At 59.2% G+C, this 14,802-nt stretch overlaps 2 protein-coding genes across 2 annotated transcripts; one reads left to right on the top strand and one right to left on the bottom strand.

Annotated features, from left to right (window-relative positions):
• Positions 1-4,732: 4,732 nt before the first annotated feature.
• On the bottom strand, positions 4,733-9,987 carry EMC10 (ER membrane protein complex subunit 10). The gene is made up of 7 exons (XM_065899546.1): positions 9,874-9,987; positions 8,539-8,611; positions 7,578-7,687; positions 6,570-6,674; positions 6,062-6,243; positions 5,808-5,901; positions 4,733-4,819 (listed from the first exon to the last, which is right to left on the bottom strand). The coding sequence occupies exons 1-7, from the start codon at positions 9,985-9,987 to the stop codon at positions 4,733-4,735; spliced, it is 765 nt and encodes a 254-aa protein (XP_065755618.1).
• A 337-nt stretch (positions 9,988-10,324) lies between these two features.
• Positions 10,325-14,552, top strand: GARIN5A (golgi associated RAB2 interactor 5A). The gene is made up of 4 exons (XM_065899562.1): positions 10,325-10,421; positions 10,570-10,688; positions 11,020-11,150; positions 14,324-14,552. The coding sequence occupies exons 1-4, from the start codon at positions 10,325-10,327 to the stop codon at positions 14,550-14,552; spliced, it is 576 nt and encodes a 191-aa protein (XP_065755634.1).
• The last annotated feature ends 250 nt before the right edge of the window (positions 14,553-14,802 follow it).

Raw genomic sequence — 14,802 nt, forward strand, 5'->3', positions numbered from 1 at the left:
CATCCCTCCCCAGCTCTCTTCCCACCTGTTTTCCTTGTTTCTCCCTCTCTGCCCCCTTCTCTCGGGGCCTCCCTGTCTCTGCTCCTCCCACTTCTCTGCCTGTCCTCCCCTCTGAGTGGCCTCCTCTCCCCTCCTCACATCCGTCTCTTCTCTCTCCTCTCCTCGCTGAATCTCTCCTTCCCCTCATCCCTCCTCTTTCTCACTCTACAGTTTCTTTCTCTAGCCCCTCGCACCTTCTTTCAGTCTCTCTCCTTCTTTCCTTTGTCTCCTCTCCCAATCTGTCTTCTCATCTCCTCTCTTGTCTCTGGAGGCCCCTGCCCTGCCCTGCCCAGCGCCCCCTCCCCCACGCGTCCTCGCCCTGAGGGCTCCAGGGGCTCCTCTCTCCCTTTCCCTCTCCTGCCCTTGTGGCTCTGAGGTTTCCAAGTTCTGAGCAGATGGCTGAGTCAACCCAGGGAGCCCGGGGCCGGGCTGTCAGGCCAGAGTCCCCGAGGTGGAAGGGCCTTTGTGACACCCATTTTCTCTCTCTTTCTGTCTGCCCGGGGCTCTGGACACTGCCTGGAGGGATCAAGTCTGCCCCAGGTGCGGGGAGGACGAAACGAGGCCGGGCTCAGAGGCAGGGAGCAAGCTGCCTAAAGACTCACAGCAAGTAAGTGGCAGGGCCAGGACAGGGTGGGCCGCCCTACAGCTGGCTGGGAATCTGCTGCTTCTTGACTCTCCGGCCTGAGCTTGCTGAGAAGGGGGCTGCTGCCTCTGCTCCGTTCCCCTTCCCAACCCTCCACCATGTTCTCTTCCTCAGGCAGCGTGAAGCACAGCGGCCGCTGGGAGGACCTCACACGACCCCACTTCACAGATGAGAAAATAGGCGCCTGGTGTTCCTGAGGACCAGCATCTGCTAAGACACAGACTTCATGGGAACCCCAACCTCCCAAAGGATCGACAGTGCCCCCTCTAGGGTCCTTCTCTCCGCTGAGACGGACCACATGGGTCAGCGTGATGCCTGACCTCCCCCGGTACCGCCCGAGAGGCATTCTCAGACTCGGTGTGATCTTCCATCACCACCTACTGGCAAAGGACAAAACTGCAACCAGCTCTAATAAACACTGGGAATGACCCCGACAAGAAAGGACAGTGCCAGGGGGTGGCAGAGGGGCTGCAGGAGAGGAGGGGGAGAATTTGCAAAATTCTGTAAAAATTAAAAACCTGACTCCTAACCAATACATAAACATCATAGTCGGCAAGCTTCTTGGTGTGCCAACTTAAATCTCCAGACTTCGAGGGTGTTTTCCAGTCATGCTACGGGCAGGTTCTCTCCTGCACTGCCATGGAAATGCACGTGTCGCTGCTCTGGGAAATGAAGGAGAGTGGGATTTGGTTTACACAATTTGCTAGGGAGCCTATTTCCAGGAACTGGGCCAAACTGAGTTTGTTTCCTCTGCAGTGACCTTGCTGAATGGAAGCTGGGTGCAAGCAAAGGTGAATGGTTCACAGCCCAAGAGGCCCCAGTCACTGGCCCTTGATCCTCACCTGGAGTCTCTCTGATGGGCTAAATAAAGAAACCTCTAGAACTGTTTCCAGAAGCTACCTGCTACAATGCACAATTTGGGGGTGGCAAAGATTCTTTAAAAATACTAAAATTAGGGCTTCCTTGGTGGCGCAGTGGTTGAGAGTCTGCCTGCCGATGCAGGGGACACGGGTCCGTGCCCCGGTCCGGGAAGATCCCACATGCTGTGGAGTGGCTGGGCCCGTGAGCCATGGCCACTGAGCCTGCGCTCCACAACGGGAGAGGCCCGCGTACCGAAAAAAAAAAAGAAAAGAAAAGAAACAGTGACTAAGCTCTCCAGGGATGGGCAAGAATTAGATGAGAAGTTTAATCAGAAGAGAGCCCCAGGGAGCCTGCACGAGCTCGGACACTGACTAGAATATGCCACAGGGTAACCCTGGTAGCTTGAGAGCAGTCAAAAAAAGTCTAAGAAAAAAAGAATGTGGGACTCCTCTCATGGTCCAGTGGCTAAGACGCCACGTTCCCAATGCAGGGGGCCTGGGTTCGATCCCTGGTCAGGGAACTAGATCCCACATGCCACAAATAAGAGCTCGAACGCCTCAACTACACATCCCGCATGTGCAACTAAGACCCGGCACGGCCAAATAAATAATAAATAAATAAAAATAATGTAATCAGATTGACAAAGACCTCAAACCTCGAGCCACTAAAAAATATCAAAATGGGGGCTTCCCTGGTGGTGCAGAGGTTAAGAATCTGCCTGCCAATGCAGGGGACACGGGTTCAAGCCCTGGTCTGGGAAGATCCCACATGCCGCGGAGCAACTAAGCCCATGCGCCACAACTACTGAGCCTGCGATCTAGAGCCCGCGAGCCACAACTACTGAGCCCCTGTGCCACAACTACTGAAGCCCACACGCCTAGAGCCCATGCTCTGCAACAAGAGAGGCCACCGCAATGAGAAGCCCGCGCACCGCAATGATGAGTAGCCCCCGCTCGCCGCAACTAGAGAAAGCCTGCGCGCGGCAACAAAGGCCCAATGCAGCCAAAAATAAAAATAAGATAAATAAAATTAATTAATTAAAAAAAATACCAAGGCAATGTGAGTCAGTGGGAGGCTTTGGGGCTCTCAGGCCACTTGTCACTGTGCAGAGGGGCGTGGCTGGCCCCCCAGGGGGTGGGCTCTGAGCTCCCACGGGGCTGCAGGGAAGAGGCGCAGCAGGATCAGGGTCCAGGAGCATCAGAGGACGGAGGTGGCACACGGAGGTCTCAGCAGTGTCAGCTAAATCACAAGAGGAATTCAAAAACACAAATGCTGCCATGGAGCACAGCACAAGAAGAGTTCTCAGAAAATCCCAATAGTGCTGCCACGCTCCACGGGCACGTGTGCATTTCGAGAGAAAGTCAGTTGGAGGAGAGCGGGCTGAATGAGCGCAACGTCCCTTTCTGGCGGCGCGCGAAGGACGAGGCCACTCTCTGGGCAAGGAAAGAACTGCAGAAGATACAGCGCACGAGGCAAGTGGCAAGCACGGGACAGTGTACAACCTCGAACGTGGTACTTTTGCTACAAGGAGGGGGAAAGAGCACACGTTCCTGTTTGTTGGTGTCCACACAGACACTCCGGGAGGGAAAACAAATGGACTAAAATGATCAAGTGACCAGGGAGACAAGGCTCTCGGCCGTTTCCCCCGTTCACAAAACGTCTCTAATCTGCCTTGGTATTCTACTTCGAGTCACGAGTCTGCGGGAAGTCATTCAAACTCACACCACAGGCAGATCAGCGACAGACCCGCGACGTCACGCTATTTATAACCACGTAAAGCAGGAGGCAAGCTGAACGTTGAACGTTTGGGGGACAGTTTAATAAACTGCTATACAGACACCGTGGAGCCTGACGCAGCTGTTACCATGACAACGGCGGCCATTTTTTGGTGTTTCTGAATAGCACACACAGTGACCAGGGGAACTCAGCAGTGCCGGTACATCCTGACCGCCTCTTAGCCAAGTCAACAGTTGCACTGGGTTGCTGCAAGTTGTAACTTTCCAAAATGTTTACCTATTTCAATATGTTGCCTTGTCAGTGTTTTTAAACAGACAAAAGGAGGAGGGGAGATAGATAGCAAGGACCCAGCAAAGTCCCAGGGAAGATACCCAGGCCAGGAAAGGGATTCTATTTACATCATCTGGCCCCTGACTCCACTAAACGTTTGTTTTGACTTTCAACATCACTTCTTCAAGCCCAGAAGCCTATGGAGGGCCTGGCATCCTGATGGCAGGAACTCTCAACTCCCACTAACAGCCGTGGGCAGATATAGGCCAAAACAGGGGACAGGGCTGCACGGAGGGATGGAAAAGGGGGCACCCGTGGCCAGCCCACCCCTGCTCTGTGCCAGCTCTGGGCTGCGAGGAGCCCCAGGGTGCCCTCAAGGGCAGACAGACAGGAGGCTGGTGTCCCAATCCAGTGTCAGACAAGTTAGGGGTATCATCTAACCTGGCCAGGCAGGGCGAGAAGACCACGACAAAGGCACAGCGGCTGGAGAGAACTAGGCATGTTCCCAAACTGCAGGCCTCAGGGGGTGGGGTGGGGGGAACCAGAAGTGAGGTCAGAGCTGGACCAGGAGCTTGGGCTCTATCCTGTGGCAAAGGGAAGCCTCTGGGGCTACAGCGGGGCCACAGGGGAGGGCGGGGTGCAGCAGGACCCAGAACCTGCCGCCCTTCCGCCACCAGTGACGCCAAGGCCCAGAGGGAAGGGACTCCTGGGGAGGGGGCGCTCTCCTACCCTCATGCGACGGGGAGACAGGAGGGGCCGGCAAATCCTTCCGTGATGACCAAGGACACGAGCACGCTGGGCAGGAAGGGCGTCCGCTGAGCGAAAGAGGACGGGGCACTCACGGACCCTGGGCCCCTCACCGGCCACCGCCTCCGCCGCCGCCGCCGCCCCCGCCCTGGCCCCCGGCGTCTGGTGCTCCCGACATCATGAGGAACAGGACCACGGGAATGATGTACATCCACTGTGAGCCAGACAGGATGGCAGAAGGACAGACGGACAAACGGGGAGACAGAGAGAAGAGAGGGGAGAATAAGCAGTGTCCGGCCCAGGGTGGGGAAGGCGGGGGCCAGCGTGAGGGGAGGCAGTGAGGGAAGGGGGCCCAGGTCCCCTACTCCACTACGGGTTGGGGAAGGGCTGGCGGGGTGCAGGGATGGGGGAGGCGGGAGGGGGCTCGGTCCTCACTCAGGCCTCGTGCGGTGGCGGTGCAAGCCCGGGGGCAGCAGGACGCAGGGCTGTGAGCAACACGGCCCCCCCCAGGATGAGGTGCCACTGAGGAGGGAGGGGGCGCAGGTCAGGGCCAGTGGCGGCTGTGGCGTCCCGCGGCCATCAGGGAGGGCAGAGCCAGGGGTGGGCGAGCTCTCAGCCTCTCTGGGCCTCAGTTTCCCCGCAGCTCGGCAGTTAGGCTCTCCTGACATCAGGAGCTCCCGGCACACTAACCAAGGCCCCACGCACACGGCGCTCAGCACAGTCAGGCTCGGCATCCTCCCACCCGAGGCCCCGAGGGCCCAGCCACACTGGCTTCCACTGTCCCCTGCCCTTGCCTGGGGTGGGACCACCTCCTCCAGCCCCAGCACCCCCAGCGCCCAGGGCCCTGGGCCTCAAGAGCTGCTCTAGCAGCACAGGCTCACCCTCAGCTGCCAGCTCCCAGCCTCCGGGGCACCTCCCGGCACAGCCCCACCACCCACCCCCCCGGCCTGGCTGGCGGAGCCCACCCGCTCCCTCCTTTCCAAACCTCCCTGTTCCTTCGAGGTCTCTGCCGTGTGCCCCCCACACCCCAGCCTCACAGCCTGCTTCAGGCCTCATCCTCTCCCCCAGACCTTGGTCCCAGCCTCCTCCAAGGTCGGACCCCGCCCCTCCCTTGACCACACCCTCCTCAGTGCGCTCCCTCCCAACAGGCAAGCCTGACACTGCCTGTGCTTTGTGTGCTCCAGCGCGGCACCCAAGGGACTGTCCCCAGTCCCCCTCACTGCCCAGCTCCGGGCCGGCCACTTGCTGAGACCGGATGCCCCGTGAGCACCGCCACAAGCCGACGCCGGCAGGCCAGGGTGCGGGGCTCCAATCCTCACCCCTCTGTCCAGGCCTTGGCTCAAGCCAGGGGCCAGGAGGACGCGCATAGACACGCCGGAGGAGCCAAGCAGGCCCTCCACACTGGAGGCCCAGCGGAGGGCCGTGGGCGAGGGGAGCAGGGCAGGGGGGCTCAGGATGGGAGAGGGGAGCCGCTGGGGAAGGGGCCGGGGGCGGGCAGAACCCCACTCACATATTTCGCGAAAAAGGACTTCTGCTCCTGGGGGTTCTTGGCCTTCTGGGCCTGCTCCATCTCCAAGCGCTCGATGAAGGCTGCTGTCTCGGGCCTGTGGGTGGGGGTAGAAGGAGGAGAGGGGATGAGGGGCCGGGAGACCCCGCGGCACCCTGGAAGGGGGGGGGAGGGGCAGGGCCAGAGTGAGAGGCAGCGGAAGGCCGGTCCAGCGGGGACAGGGCTGGCTCTGCCCACCGCCCCGCACCCGTACTCACCCTGGCGCCGGGACCGGCGGCTGCAGCTGCACTGAGGTGTTGAACAGCTCCAGGTCCACGTCCTCCACCTCGTGGCCCCGGCAGCCCCCAGGGTATGTCACCACAGACACCCCCACCACGTTGCCGGCCACGTCCACGTGCAGGGTCAGCTGGTCCGAGAGGTGCGACTCTACCAGGGAGCACTGGGGGAGGAGAGGAGGGGGGTGAGAGGAGGGAGGCCAGCAGGGGCTGCTGCCCAGGCCTCGCTGACACCAGCCACCCCCCTCAAGCCTCCTTCCCCACCCCACAGGGCGCCCAAAGCATCTTTCAAAGCCCTCCATGGCCCCCTGCCAACCTCCAGCAGAAGCAACGGCCTCCCCAGGGCCCACCAACTGGATTGTCCCCCTCCAGCCCAGGAGACCCTTGAGGGCAAGGCGAGGTCCTTAAATGCTGGAGCGCCAAAGGGTAGAACCCAGGCTAGAGCGGGCGGGAAAAGCAAGGACGGGGGCTGACCTCATCACCGACTCACCGCGGGGACAAAGGAGGAGACGTAGCCACCAGATTCTGGGCCGTCAGGGGCCCCAGGCCGTCGTGGAATCCGGACACGGTACAGGCCGTTCAGCGCCGCCACATCCTGCAGGGCAGAGAGGGGAGGGTGGCAGTGAGAGGGACAGTGCCCAGCCCCCACCCGGTCTGGACACCCACTGGGCCCACAACCAGGAAGGCCCTTCCCCAGTCTCGCCCAGCCTGCACTCCCCACTCCCTGGCCCGGCCAAGCCCAAGACTCCTCCCACTGGGTGCCCCACCCGGGGGGAGACCACCACGAGGAGAACAGAGGCCAGCCCAGTGACAGAGTAAGTCCCGAGGACACTTCCCGCAGGTCTGGGTCCAGCCCCACACCCGACCTCCCCGGTTATATGAGCGGCTAGTTCTCACTGTGGGCGACTGTGACAGGAATCACGTGGGCACCACGCAGGAAGGCTGGCCAGGGCGGGCCTCAGCCTGATCTCTCCCACAGCGCTGGCACCCATGGGCCCGCAGCCGCCCAGAATAAAGCCTGCGTCCCCAGCTTCCCTTGCAGCTCCAACTGGTCAAAGGGACGGAGTGGAAATGGATTGTGGCAGCTTTCTCGAGCTTTCCCCCAAAGCCGGCTGTTCCCTCTGGCCCTCCTTCTTCCCCTCCTCTACCTTGCTGCCTGGAACCTCCCCGCTGCCCCCGCCAGCCCCACAGCATCCCTAGGGAGGACCCAGGCGGACCTGGAGGAGGCCACAAAGCAGGGCCACAGGAGAGGTAACGTTCTCCTGCTTAACCATGGCTGCCGTGGGAATCCCTTTCTCCTCACAAGCAAATCTTGCACTAAGTGTGAAGCACCTTGGCTGAATCTAGCGGAGCGAGAGGAGCCGACTGTATGAAAACCGCGGGGAAGAGAGTGTGCCGCGCAGAGGAAACAGCTCACGCGGAGGCCCCCGACGTACGCGTGTTTGTGCTCTGAGGCACGTGCCCCCAGCCCCAGCAAAGCGGGGGGTCCCGTCCTCACCCGGAGCTGGCCCCGCTCCTCCTCACTGAGCTGCCGCTGCGACAAAGACAAGGTGCCATCTTGCTGGTTCCAGAGCAGCGAGCCCCGCTTCCGGAAGTGGGCACTTTCATCTGTGCGGGAGCCTGGACGTCAGCCCTCGCAGTGACCAGGTTGCTTTCCCATCCCGAGCCCCCATCTTCCCACCTAAAAACTGGGGACAGCCCCACATGTCTCTGAAGCCCTGCCTCTTCCTTGCCAGGTGACCCAGAGTCGCTCACGTGACTTAAGTGGGCCTCAGTTTCCCCAGCTATGGAACACAGGGGCTGCAGAGCTCAGGAGCTCCCAACCACCGGGCTTTCTTGGGCAAGTGCCAGGGTCTGACTGGGGAGGTCTGCAGAGGGTCCGAGCTTCAGTGTTTAAAACAGATGCCCCCAGAGCTTGGGGCCTCAGACTCGGTTATGAGCCCCTGGGCCACACTGACATCTATGCTCTGGGAGTCTGGATGCCTGCCTGAAATGTGGCAGTTTAAGCTGGGCTTTAGAGAAGGTCCCACCTCTACCATTCACTTGTAAAAGGACCTTGTCTGGTATCCCTCTGCGCCTCAGTTTCCTCTTCTGGAAAATGGGGTTATCCCTAACACCTATTTTGGGTGACTATTCTGAGGATGTCTGAGTTAATATAGATGTTTGAGTTAATACATCTAACCACTAGGGAAGGGCATGGGGCAATTGGTCAAAGTCTGCTCTGAGGTTATTACTGCCATACCGACCTTTCTGAAACTGGCATTTATCTTACAGGTATGGGAGTCTTCAAAGACAGAGCTTCTGTTCGCCGCCGCCCCCCACCTCCCCAGTGTAATGCAAACACACTCCCAAGTGCAAAGCTGTAAGTGAATGGATGGCGTGTCTCACGCTGAGTGGCACCCGAGTTCCTGACACAGGTCACTGGGTAAGCGTCCGGGTCAGGACGTTGCTGGACTCACCGATCTCAAATGAGTGCTCCAGCAGCAGCCCCACGGCGCCGCAGCCCTCACCCTCTCGACTTTCCGCCCCTGCCTGCAGGTGACAGAGAGGGCCCCAGGTAAGGACCATCAGAGCCCTCAGTCCGGCAGGACCCGCGGACCCCAGGACAGACAGACCCGCAGACTGCAGCAGGAGCCTTATTTCCATACCCATATCCAAACACTGACGCTTGCCCACTATTCCACCGGGAACCGCCCATTTCATGAAAATTCATGATCTGGACGGGCCAGAGACAACCAGAGCCTGCAAAATAGCGGAACCTCGTTTCCAAGGCAACTATCTCCAGGTCACTTTCACACCTAGCATCATAATTATTCATGAGTTAAAAGGCATCCTTCCCAAGCTAATATCCACGTGACCTCGTTTTCACCTTCACAGCCCCAATAGCCACGATGCCGCCCGAGTTCCACCCCTCTCAAGCACATTCAAGATTCCATGCCTGCCTTTTCTCCAACTCTCCACATCTCTCCTAACTCTCTACGCCCTCAAGCCTGCGCTACCTCGTTCCAGATTTTAATCCGCGAGCTCAAGATCCCGCCCTCCTCATGCATATTCGGGAGGCGGAACTCCTCCGAGAGCCCCCCCCCCCCGCCGCCTCTTTAATTTTAGCCACCCCGACGTCTGATTTGCCAAGATTCCACCCGGGCCACACCTCCTCAAACATATTCATGACTGACGATCCCTAGCGTCCGAATGTTAAGGAAGTTCTTGCCCCAACCTTCTCTTTCGGTGCAGCCTCGTTTTCACCGCACCCAACGCCCAGGTGCCAAAGTCCCATCCCAAAATGGGATTAGGGGGCTTCCCTGGTGGCGCAGTGGTTGAGAGTCCGCCTGCCGCTGCAGGAGACACGGGTTCGTGCCCCGGTCCGCGAGGATCCCCCATGCCGCGGAGCGGCTGGGCCCGTGAGCCACGGCCGCTGGGCCTGCGCGTCCGGAGCCTGTGCTCCGCAGCGGGAGAGGCCACAACGGTGAGAGGCCCGCGTACCGCAAAAAACAAAAAATACAAAACCAAAATGGGATTAGCTAAGGCCCAGAAAGGGGATGGCAAAATCCCATAATGAGCCCCGCCCCCTTATGCATATTCACGAGCTAAAGCCTTCCTAACTATCCTCTCGCTTTCTCCCAGTTGTGCGGCCTCATGAATGCGCAGAACTGCAGCCTCGCTTTCCCCGGTTCTTTTACCTCGTCTTCCCTCTCGGTCCTGCGCAACTTCGTTCCCACCTTAACCGACCTAAAGGCCCGAGACCCACGATTTCCGTCAACCCCGCCCTATGTGCACAGCGAATAAGCACTCACCCCCCGCACAGCGGCCCCGGACCGGCAACCACTACCCCGCGCCCGGCTGGGGGCTGCTGCCGCCATCAGCAAGAGCAGGAGCAGCCGAGTCGCCCCAGCGCCGGGCGCGGCCATTTCGGACCCGTCCCACCAGCCAAGGGGCTGGAGTGAGCCGGGCGCCGCGGAGCACGCCGGGAGGAACGGCCCGCATCCCGTCGCCCGTGCGCCTGCGCCGGCTCTTTGCGTCTGCGCACTAGCGCCCGCCCGCTACCGGCGCCTGACGTCACGGGGCGGGCGCCGCTCCATCCGGGTCTCCGGGCACCGCCCCTTGGATGACGCCACAATCGCGGACGTCTCCTCCGTGACGCAAACCCGGTCCGTCGCGTTGTGACGTCACAGAGCCCGGGGCCCCGCCCTCCCGTTTTCTCCGTGGGCGCCTCCCTCCACTCCCCCCAAGGGGCGGGGCGTTGCGATGAACCGGTCGCACGAGCTTAAGCCGGCCCCTAGCGGAGCAGGTGAGGCGGGACCAGGTGGGATGGCAGATGAGAGGCGGAGCCGGTCCTGGAGGGGTTGGACCAGGTGAGGGAACCAGGCGAGGGATGGAGCCTGCGATACGGAGACCGGTAGCCGGGAACCCTCTACCCTCAGCGCGGGGCTGACCCGGGGACCTTGGCCCAGCCTCCTGGAACAGAGCTGCGAACTTTGCCGCCCATGTAGAACGCCCCCTGGTTCCAGCCTGTCCCACGCGCCGGCCGGGACGGCTCCAACGCCATCTCCTGAGCGGCGAGTTCGACCAGCTGCGGGATTTACCCATCTTTGAGAGCAACTTCGTGCAGGTGTGGAGCCCCAGGGCCCTCCGAGCCCAGGCCTGAGCCCCGGCCTCCTGACTTGGGGAACCTCTGTTCGCCCTATTTCTGATCACTCCCCCTAATGCCCACCTCCTGAAATTCCTGCTTCCCTATGAACCCTGGCCTTTGATTCCCTCGGTCCATTTTCCCTGACTTCATACCCATATGACTCTTGACCTTTGACCCCAGGATCTCTGATCCCCATCTTGGTGGTTAACTTACTTGGTTTCTGACCCTTAACCCTACCAAAATTCCTGATCCCTCCCCAATCCCGCCCCCCATCTATCTGGCTTCTAACCTCTGACCCCCCCGGCCCCAGGTGACCCGGTTAGGAGAAGTTGCCAACAAGGTCACCATGGGGGTGGCAGCCTCCAGTCCAGCCCTGGAACTCCCAGACCTGTTGCTTCTGGCGGGCCCTGCCAAGGAGAACGGATGCCTGCAGCTCTTTGGGTGACTGCCCCCACCCCAGCCTAGAACTCCTTCCTCCCCAGCTCTGGGCATCCTAGGCCCCCTGCAGCACCTCCTTTCACCCACACGACCTCCAGGGCCAGGAGCCATGGATGGCTGCTAGCCTTCTCTGGGCTACTGTCCACCCAGGAGAACAAGGACAGGGCCATCCACAGGAGCCAGGAATCAGGGATAGATAGACATGAGGGGGACTGTCCTCAGCTACACCCTGGCAGGAATCAGGAGAATGACCATTTATGCAGCACTTACTGCATGCCAGGCGTCCCCTTGACCATGCACATCATCTCTTCTCTGACCTCCTACTGTCATATGGTGGGGCCCCTTAGGCCCATCCATAAAAAAAACTGAGGTCCAGAGAGGGGAGCCACTTGCCCAGGGTCCCACAGTGGGTCAGGGGTGGCCTGGGATCAGAACCTTGGGCTCCTCAGGACTGCTGACCTCAAGATTCTGGAGCTCCTGGGCCACACTCCACACTGCCCCTTCAGGTCTTCGTTTTTTAGATTGAAAAAGTAATGCAAATACACTCCAAGGTACAAAACACACAGAGCACAAAATACACCTTTCTTCCATCCTAGGCTCCTGTCTCCAACTCCAGCTGCAAATACCAAGACATTTACAGGCATAGAGTATATTTCCAGAAACATTCTGCTGGTGGCTTTCACTTTTTGGCTACATCTCACAGATAATGAAAGTAAGGGGGATGGGGGAAGGGAGGGAAGGAAGGATGGAGTCACATTGTCACACACACACACACACACACGCACGCACGCACACAATCCTTTGTCTGCAATTTTGTTTTGTTTTGCGGTATGCGGGCCTCTCACTGTTGTGGCCTCTCCCGTTGCGGAGCACAGGCTCCGGATGCGCAGGCTCAGTGGCCATGGCCCACGGGCCCAGCCACTCCGCAGCATGTGGGATCTTCCCGGAACCAGGTCACGAACCCGTGTCCCCTGCATCGGCAGGCGGACTCTCAACCACTGCGCCACCAGGGAAGCCCCTGTCTGCAATTTTGGATGTAACTCATTTGGTGGTAGAATCTGCTTCTGACCTGAACAAACTTGATGCCACTTACAGCCTTTATTTATCCCCCCCGAATAAGTTTAAAACATTTCACAAAGCAGTATTCTGATGCCGGAACCTTGTACTGGGACACTCTCTACCATCTTCCTTTTCTTTTCAGTGCTAATTGTATCCCACCATATGAGTCACAACCTGCAGCTGGAAGGATGCTAAGGATGGTGCTGAGAGGGGGGGTTTGACCCTCACCATCTCCTTCAGCACTCTCCCCTCCCAGCCCCAGAGAAAACATACCATCGACGTAAAATCATTGAGCTTGCTCTGTCAGCTCAGCCTCAAGACACATCCCCCAGCCCCTCACTTCTGACCAGCTTCCAGCCCTTAGTGATTCTATGCCAGTGCGCACAGATCCATTTTTGGACACATACAATTCAACAGACTCCGTCCCCATGGACACCTAGCTTGCATCCAGCCTCTTGCTGTGAGGATGTAATAGGGAATATCCTTAAACAAATGGCTGCCTTCAGACGGCCTGGTTTCAAATCCTGGCTTCACCTCTTCTTCACTGTCTTTGGCCAAGTTTCCTACCCATCTGGGCCTCAGTTTCCTCGTCGGCAACATGAGGATAAGAGGAGAGCCCACCTTCCAGGGCTGTCAGGGGATAAACTAAGTAAATGTCTGTAAAACTCTTGGAACAGCACTTGGCACAGAGTATGCGCTCTGGAAATGTCAGCTGTTATTCTTCCATTTGGGGAACATACTAATAGATCGAGTTGCCTACTGAGGGACTCTGATGTGTCCTGTGCCTTGGGGTGACAACCAGTGTGGCAGGCAGGGGACATCCATGTGCTCAGCTGCGAGGGTGTCTGTAAGACCAGTTTCTAGAGGTAGTCTTGGAGGGCCTGAGGGGAGTCGTATGTGGCTACCCAGTGTTGTTAAGAACATAGGTAAGACTTGGCTTCAAGACCCTGCTGTGTGATCTGGGCCAAGTTACCCATCCTGTCTGGATTGTTTCCTCCACTGCCTTGTTGGACCTTGAATCAGGCTGGAGGCCTGAGCCATTCCTTTATTCAGATACTCCACAAGCATTCACTCAGCACTGACCATGGGTCAGCTCTGGGTACTACGGAAGCAGCACTGAACAAAATTGGACCAAAAATCTCTGCCCTCAAGCTCACCTCCTACTAGGAAAGCAGACAGAATAGATGTCGATTTGTCCAGTGGGTGAGGTCTGTGGAGACAGATGGGGCATGGGGGTGGGCATGGAGAGGTCTGCAAGGGCGAATGTAGTTGTATATAGGCTGGAGGTTGTAAACAGATCTTCTCTAAGAGAGGAAGGGGCCAAGCTATGGGGGCGGCTGGAGGATGACAGAGGGAACGGCCTGTGCGAAGGTCCTGAGGTAGGACCAAGCCTCGCAGGTGTTTATGGGACAGTGAGACCAGTATGGCTGGAGCCGAGTAAGCGAGGAGAGTGGGTGGGGGTGGGGGGCAGAGAGGGAACCAAAGGGGCAGGTCCCGCAGGGCCTTGTAGTCAAGGCGAGGACTCTGCTTTTACTCTGAGCCCCGGGAGGGATTTGAGCTAACGCGGGTGTTGATTGGCGCCCTCTGGCGGCCGCGTGGGAACAGACTGGGGGTAAAGGCGGGAAATTACGGTGGCTGGACGGCGGGGGTCGGGGGCGGCTGGTGGAGGGACTTGGAAATCGTCGGACTGTGACTACGGTTTAACAGTGGAGCCATCAGGATTTGGTAGGATTGGCTGAGAATGGGAAAAAGTCGCCTCCCGCGGTTTCTGACTGAGCAAGTGGGAGGATGTTGTTAAGATGGGGAAGACGAAGAGGTGAAGCTTTGGGGTTGGCGGAAGGTCAGGAATTTGGCTGTTGGACATTTTATGTATCCGATGTCGATCCAACATACAAATGGAAATTTCAAGTAAGCAGCAATCTGAGTTTCGCGTTTAGGAGGGAGGACCAGCGGGAGACACGGATGGGCTCTGTGTATGGAAGAAAATTGGGGATGGATAAAATGCAAGAGGCAGAGAAAGTGGAAAAGGATCCTTCCGGGCGGGGAGAGGGGCGCTGGGGTGGGCGCTGTGAAGCCGGGGAGGATAAGACGCTGAGGCCTCCCCTTCCGCCCGCCAGGCTGTTCCCCTTGCAGTTCGTCCAGCTCTTCGTCCACGACGAAAGCCGCTGGCAACTGAAGGTCAAGTTCCGCACCGGCCGCGCCTTCTACCTGCAGCTGCGGGCCCCGCCGGAGACCCGCGACCGCAAGTTCGGCCAGTGGGTGCGGCTGCTCTACCGCCTGCGCTTCCATTCGGCCCAGGGAGCCGTACCCTTCACGCAGGAGTACTCGGCGCTGGAGGACGACTAGGACGAGGATCCGAGGAGGAGGGTGTGAGCTGACGAGGTGAGCGGAGCAGGGCGGGGCTGCAAGGAGCGGGGAGAGGGGCATGGGCGGGGCTGGGGGCGGGGACTCCCGGGTCTGAAGTGGGAGGGGCTGGGAGCCTGGATCCTGGGTCTGGGAGGAGGGCCTGGGACCTGGATGCCTGTGTCTGAGAGTGGAGGTGACCAGGAGCCCAGACTCCTAAGTCCTGACAGTGTGTGGCATCTGTACCCAGAGG

Source organism: Phocoena phocoena, chromosome 20, assembly GCF_963924675.1.
Source record: "Phocoena phocoena chromosome 20, mPhoPho1.1, whole genome shotgun sequence".
Classification (NCBI taxonomy): domain Eukaryota; kingdom Metazoa; phylum Chordata; class Mammalia; order Artiodactyla; family Phocoenidae; genus Phocoena; species Phocoena phocoena.

Coding starts and splice junctions, on each gene's coding strand:
- EMC10 (XM_065899546.1), bottom strand. CDS start 9,987: ATGGCCGCGCCCGGCGCTGGGGCGACTCGGCTGCTCCTGCTCTTGCTG. Junction 7,688..8,538: donor GGAGCACTCATTTGAGATCG/GTGAGTCCAGCA, acceptor GCTCCCGCACAG/ATGAAAGTGCCCACTTCCGG. Junction 5,902..6,061: donor CCGCCGGTCCCGGCGCCAGG/GTGAGTACGGGT, acceptor CCCCACCCACAG/GCCCGAGACAGCAGCCTTCA.
- GARIN5A (XM_065899562.1), top strand. CDS start 10,325: ATGAACCGGTCGCACGAGCTTAAGCCGGCCCCTAGCGGAGCAGGTGAG. Junction 10,422..10,569: donor GCGGAGCCGGTCCTGGAGGG/GTTGGACCAGGT, acceptor CCGCCCATGTAG/AACGCCCCCTGGTTCCAGCC. Junction 11,151..14,323: donor GGATGCCTGCAGCTCTTTGG/GTGACTGCCCCC, acceptor TCCGCCCGCCAG/GCTGTTCCCCTTGCAGTTCG.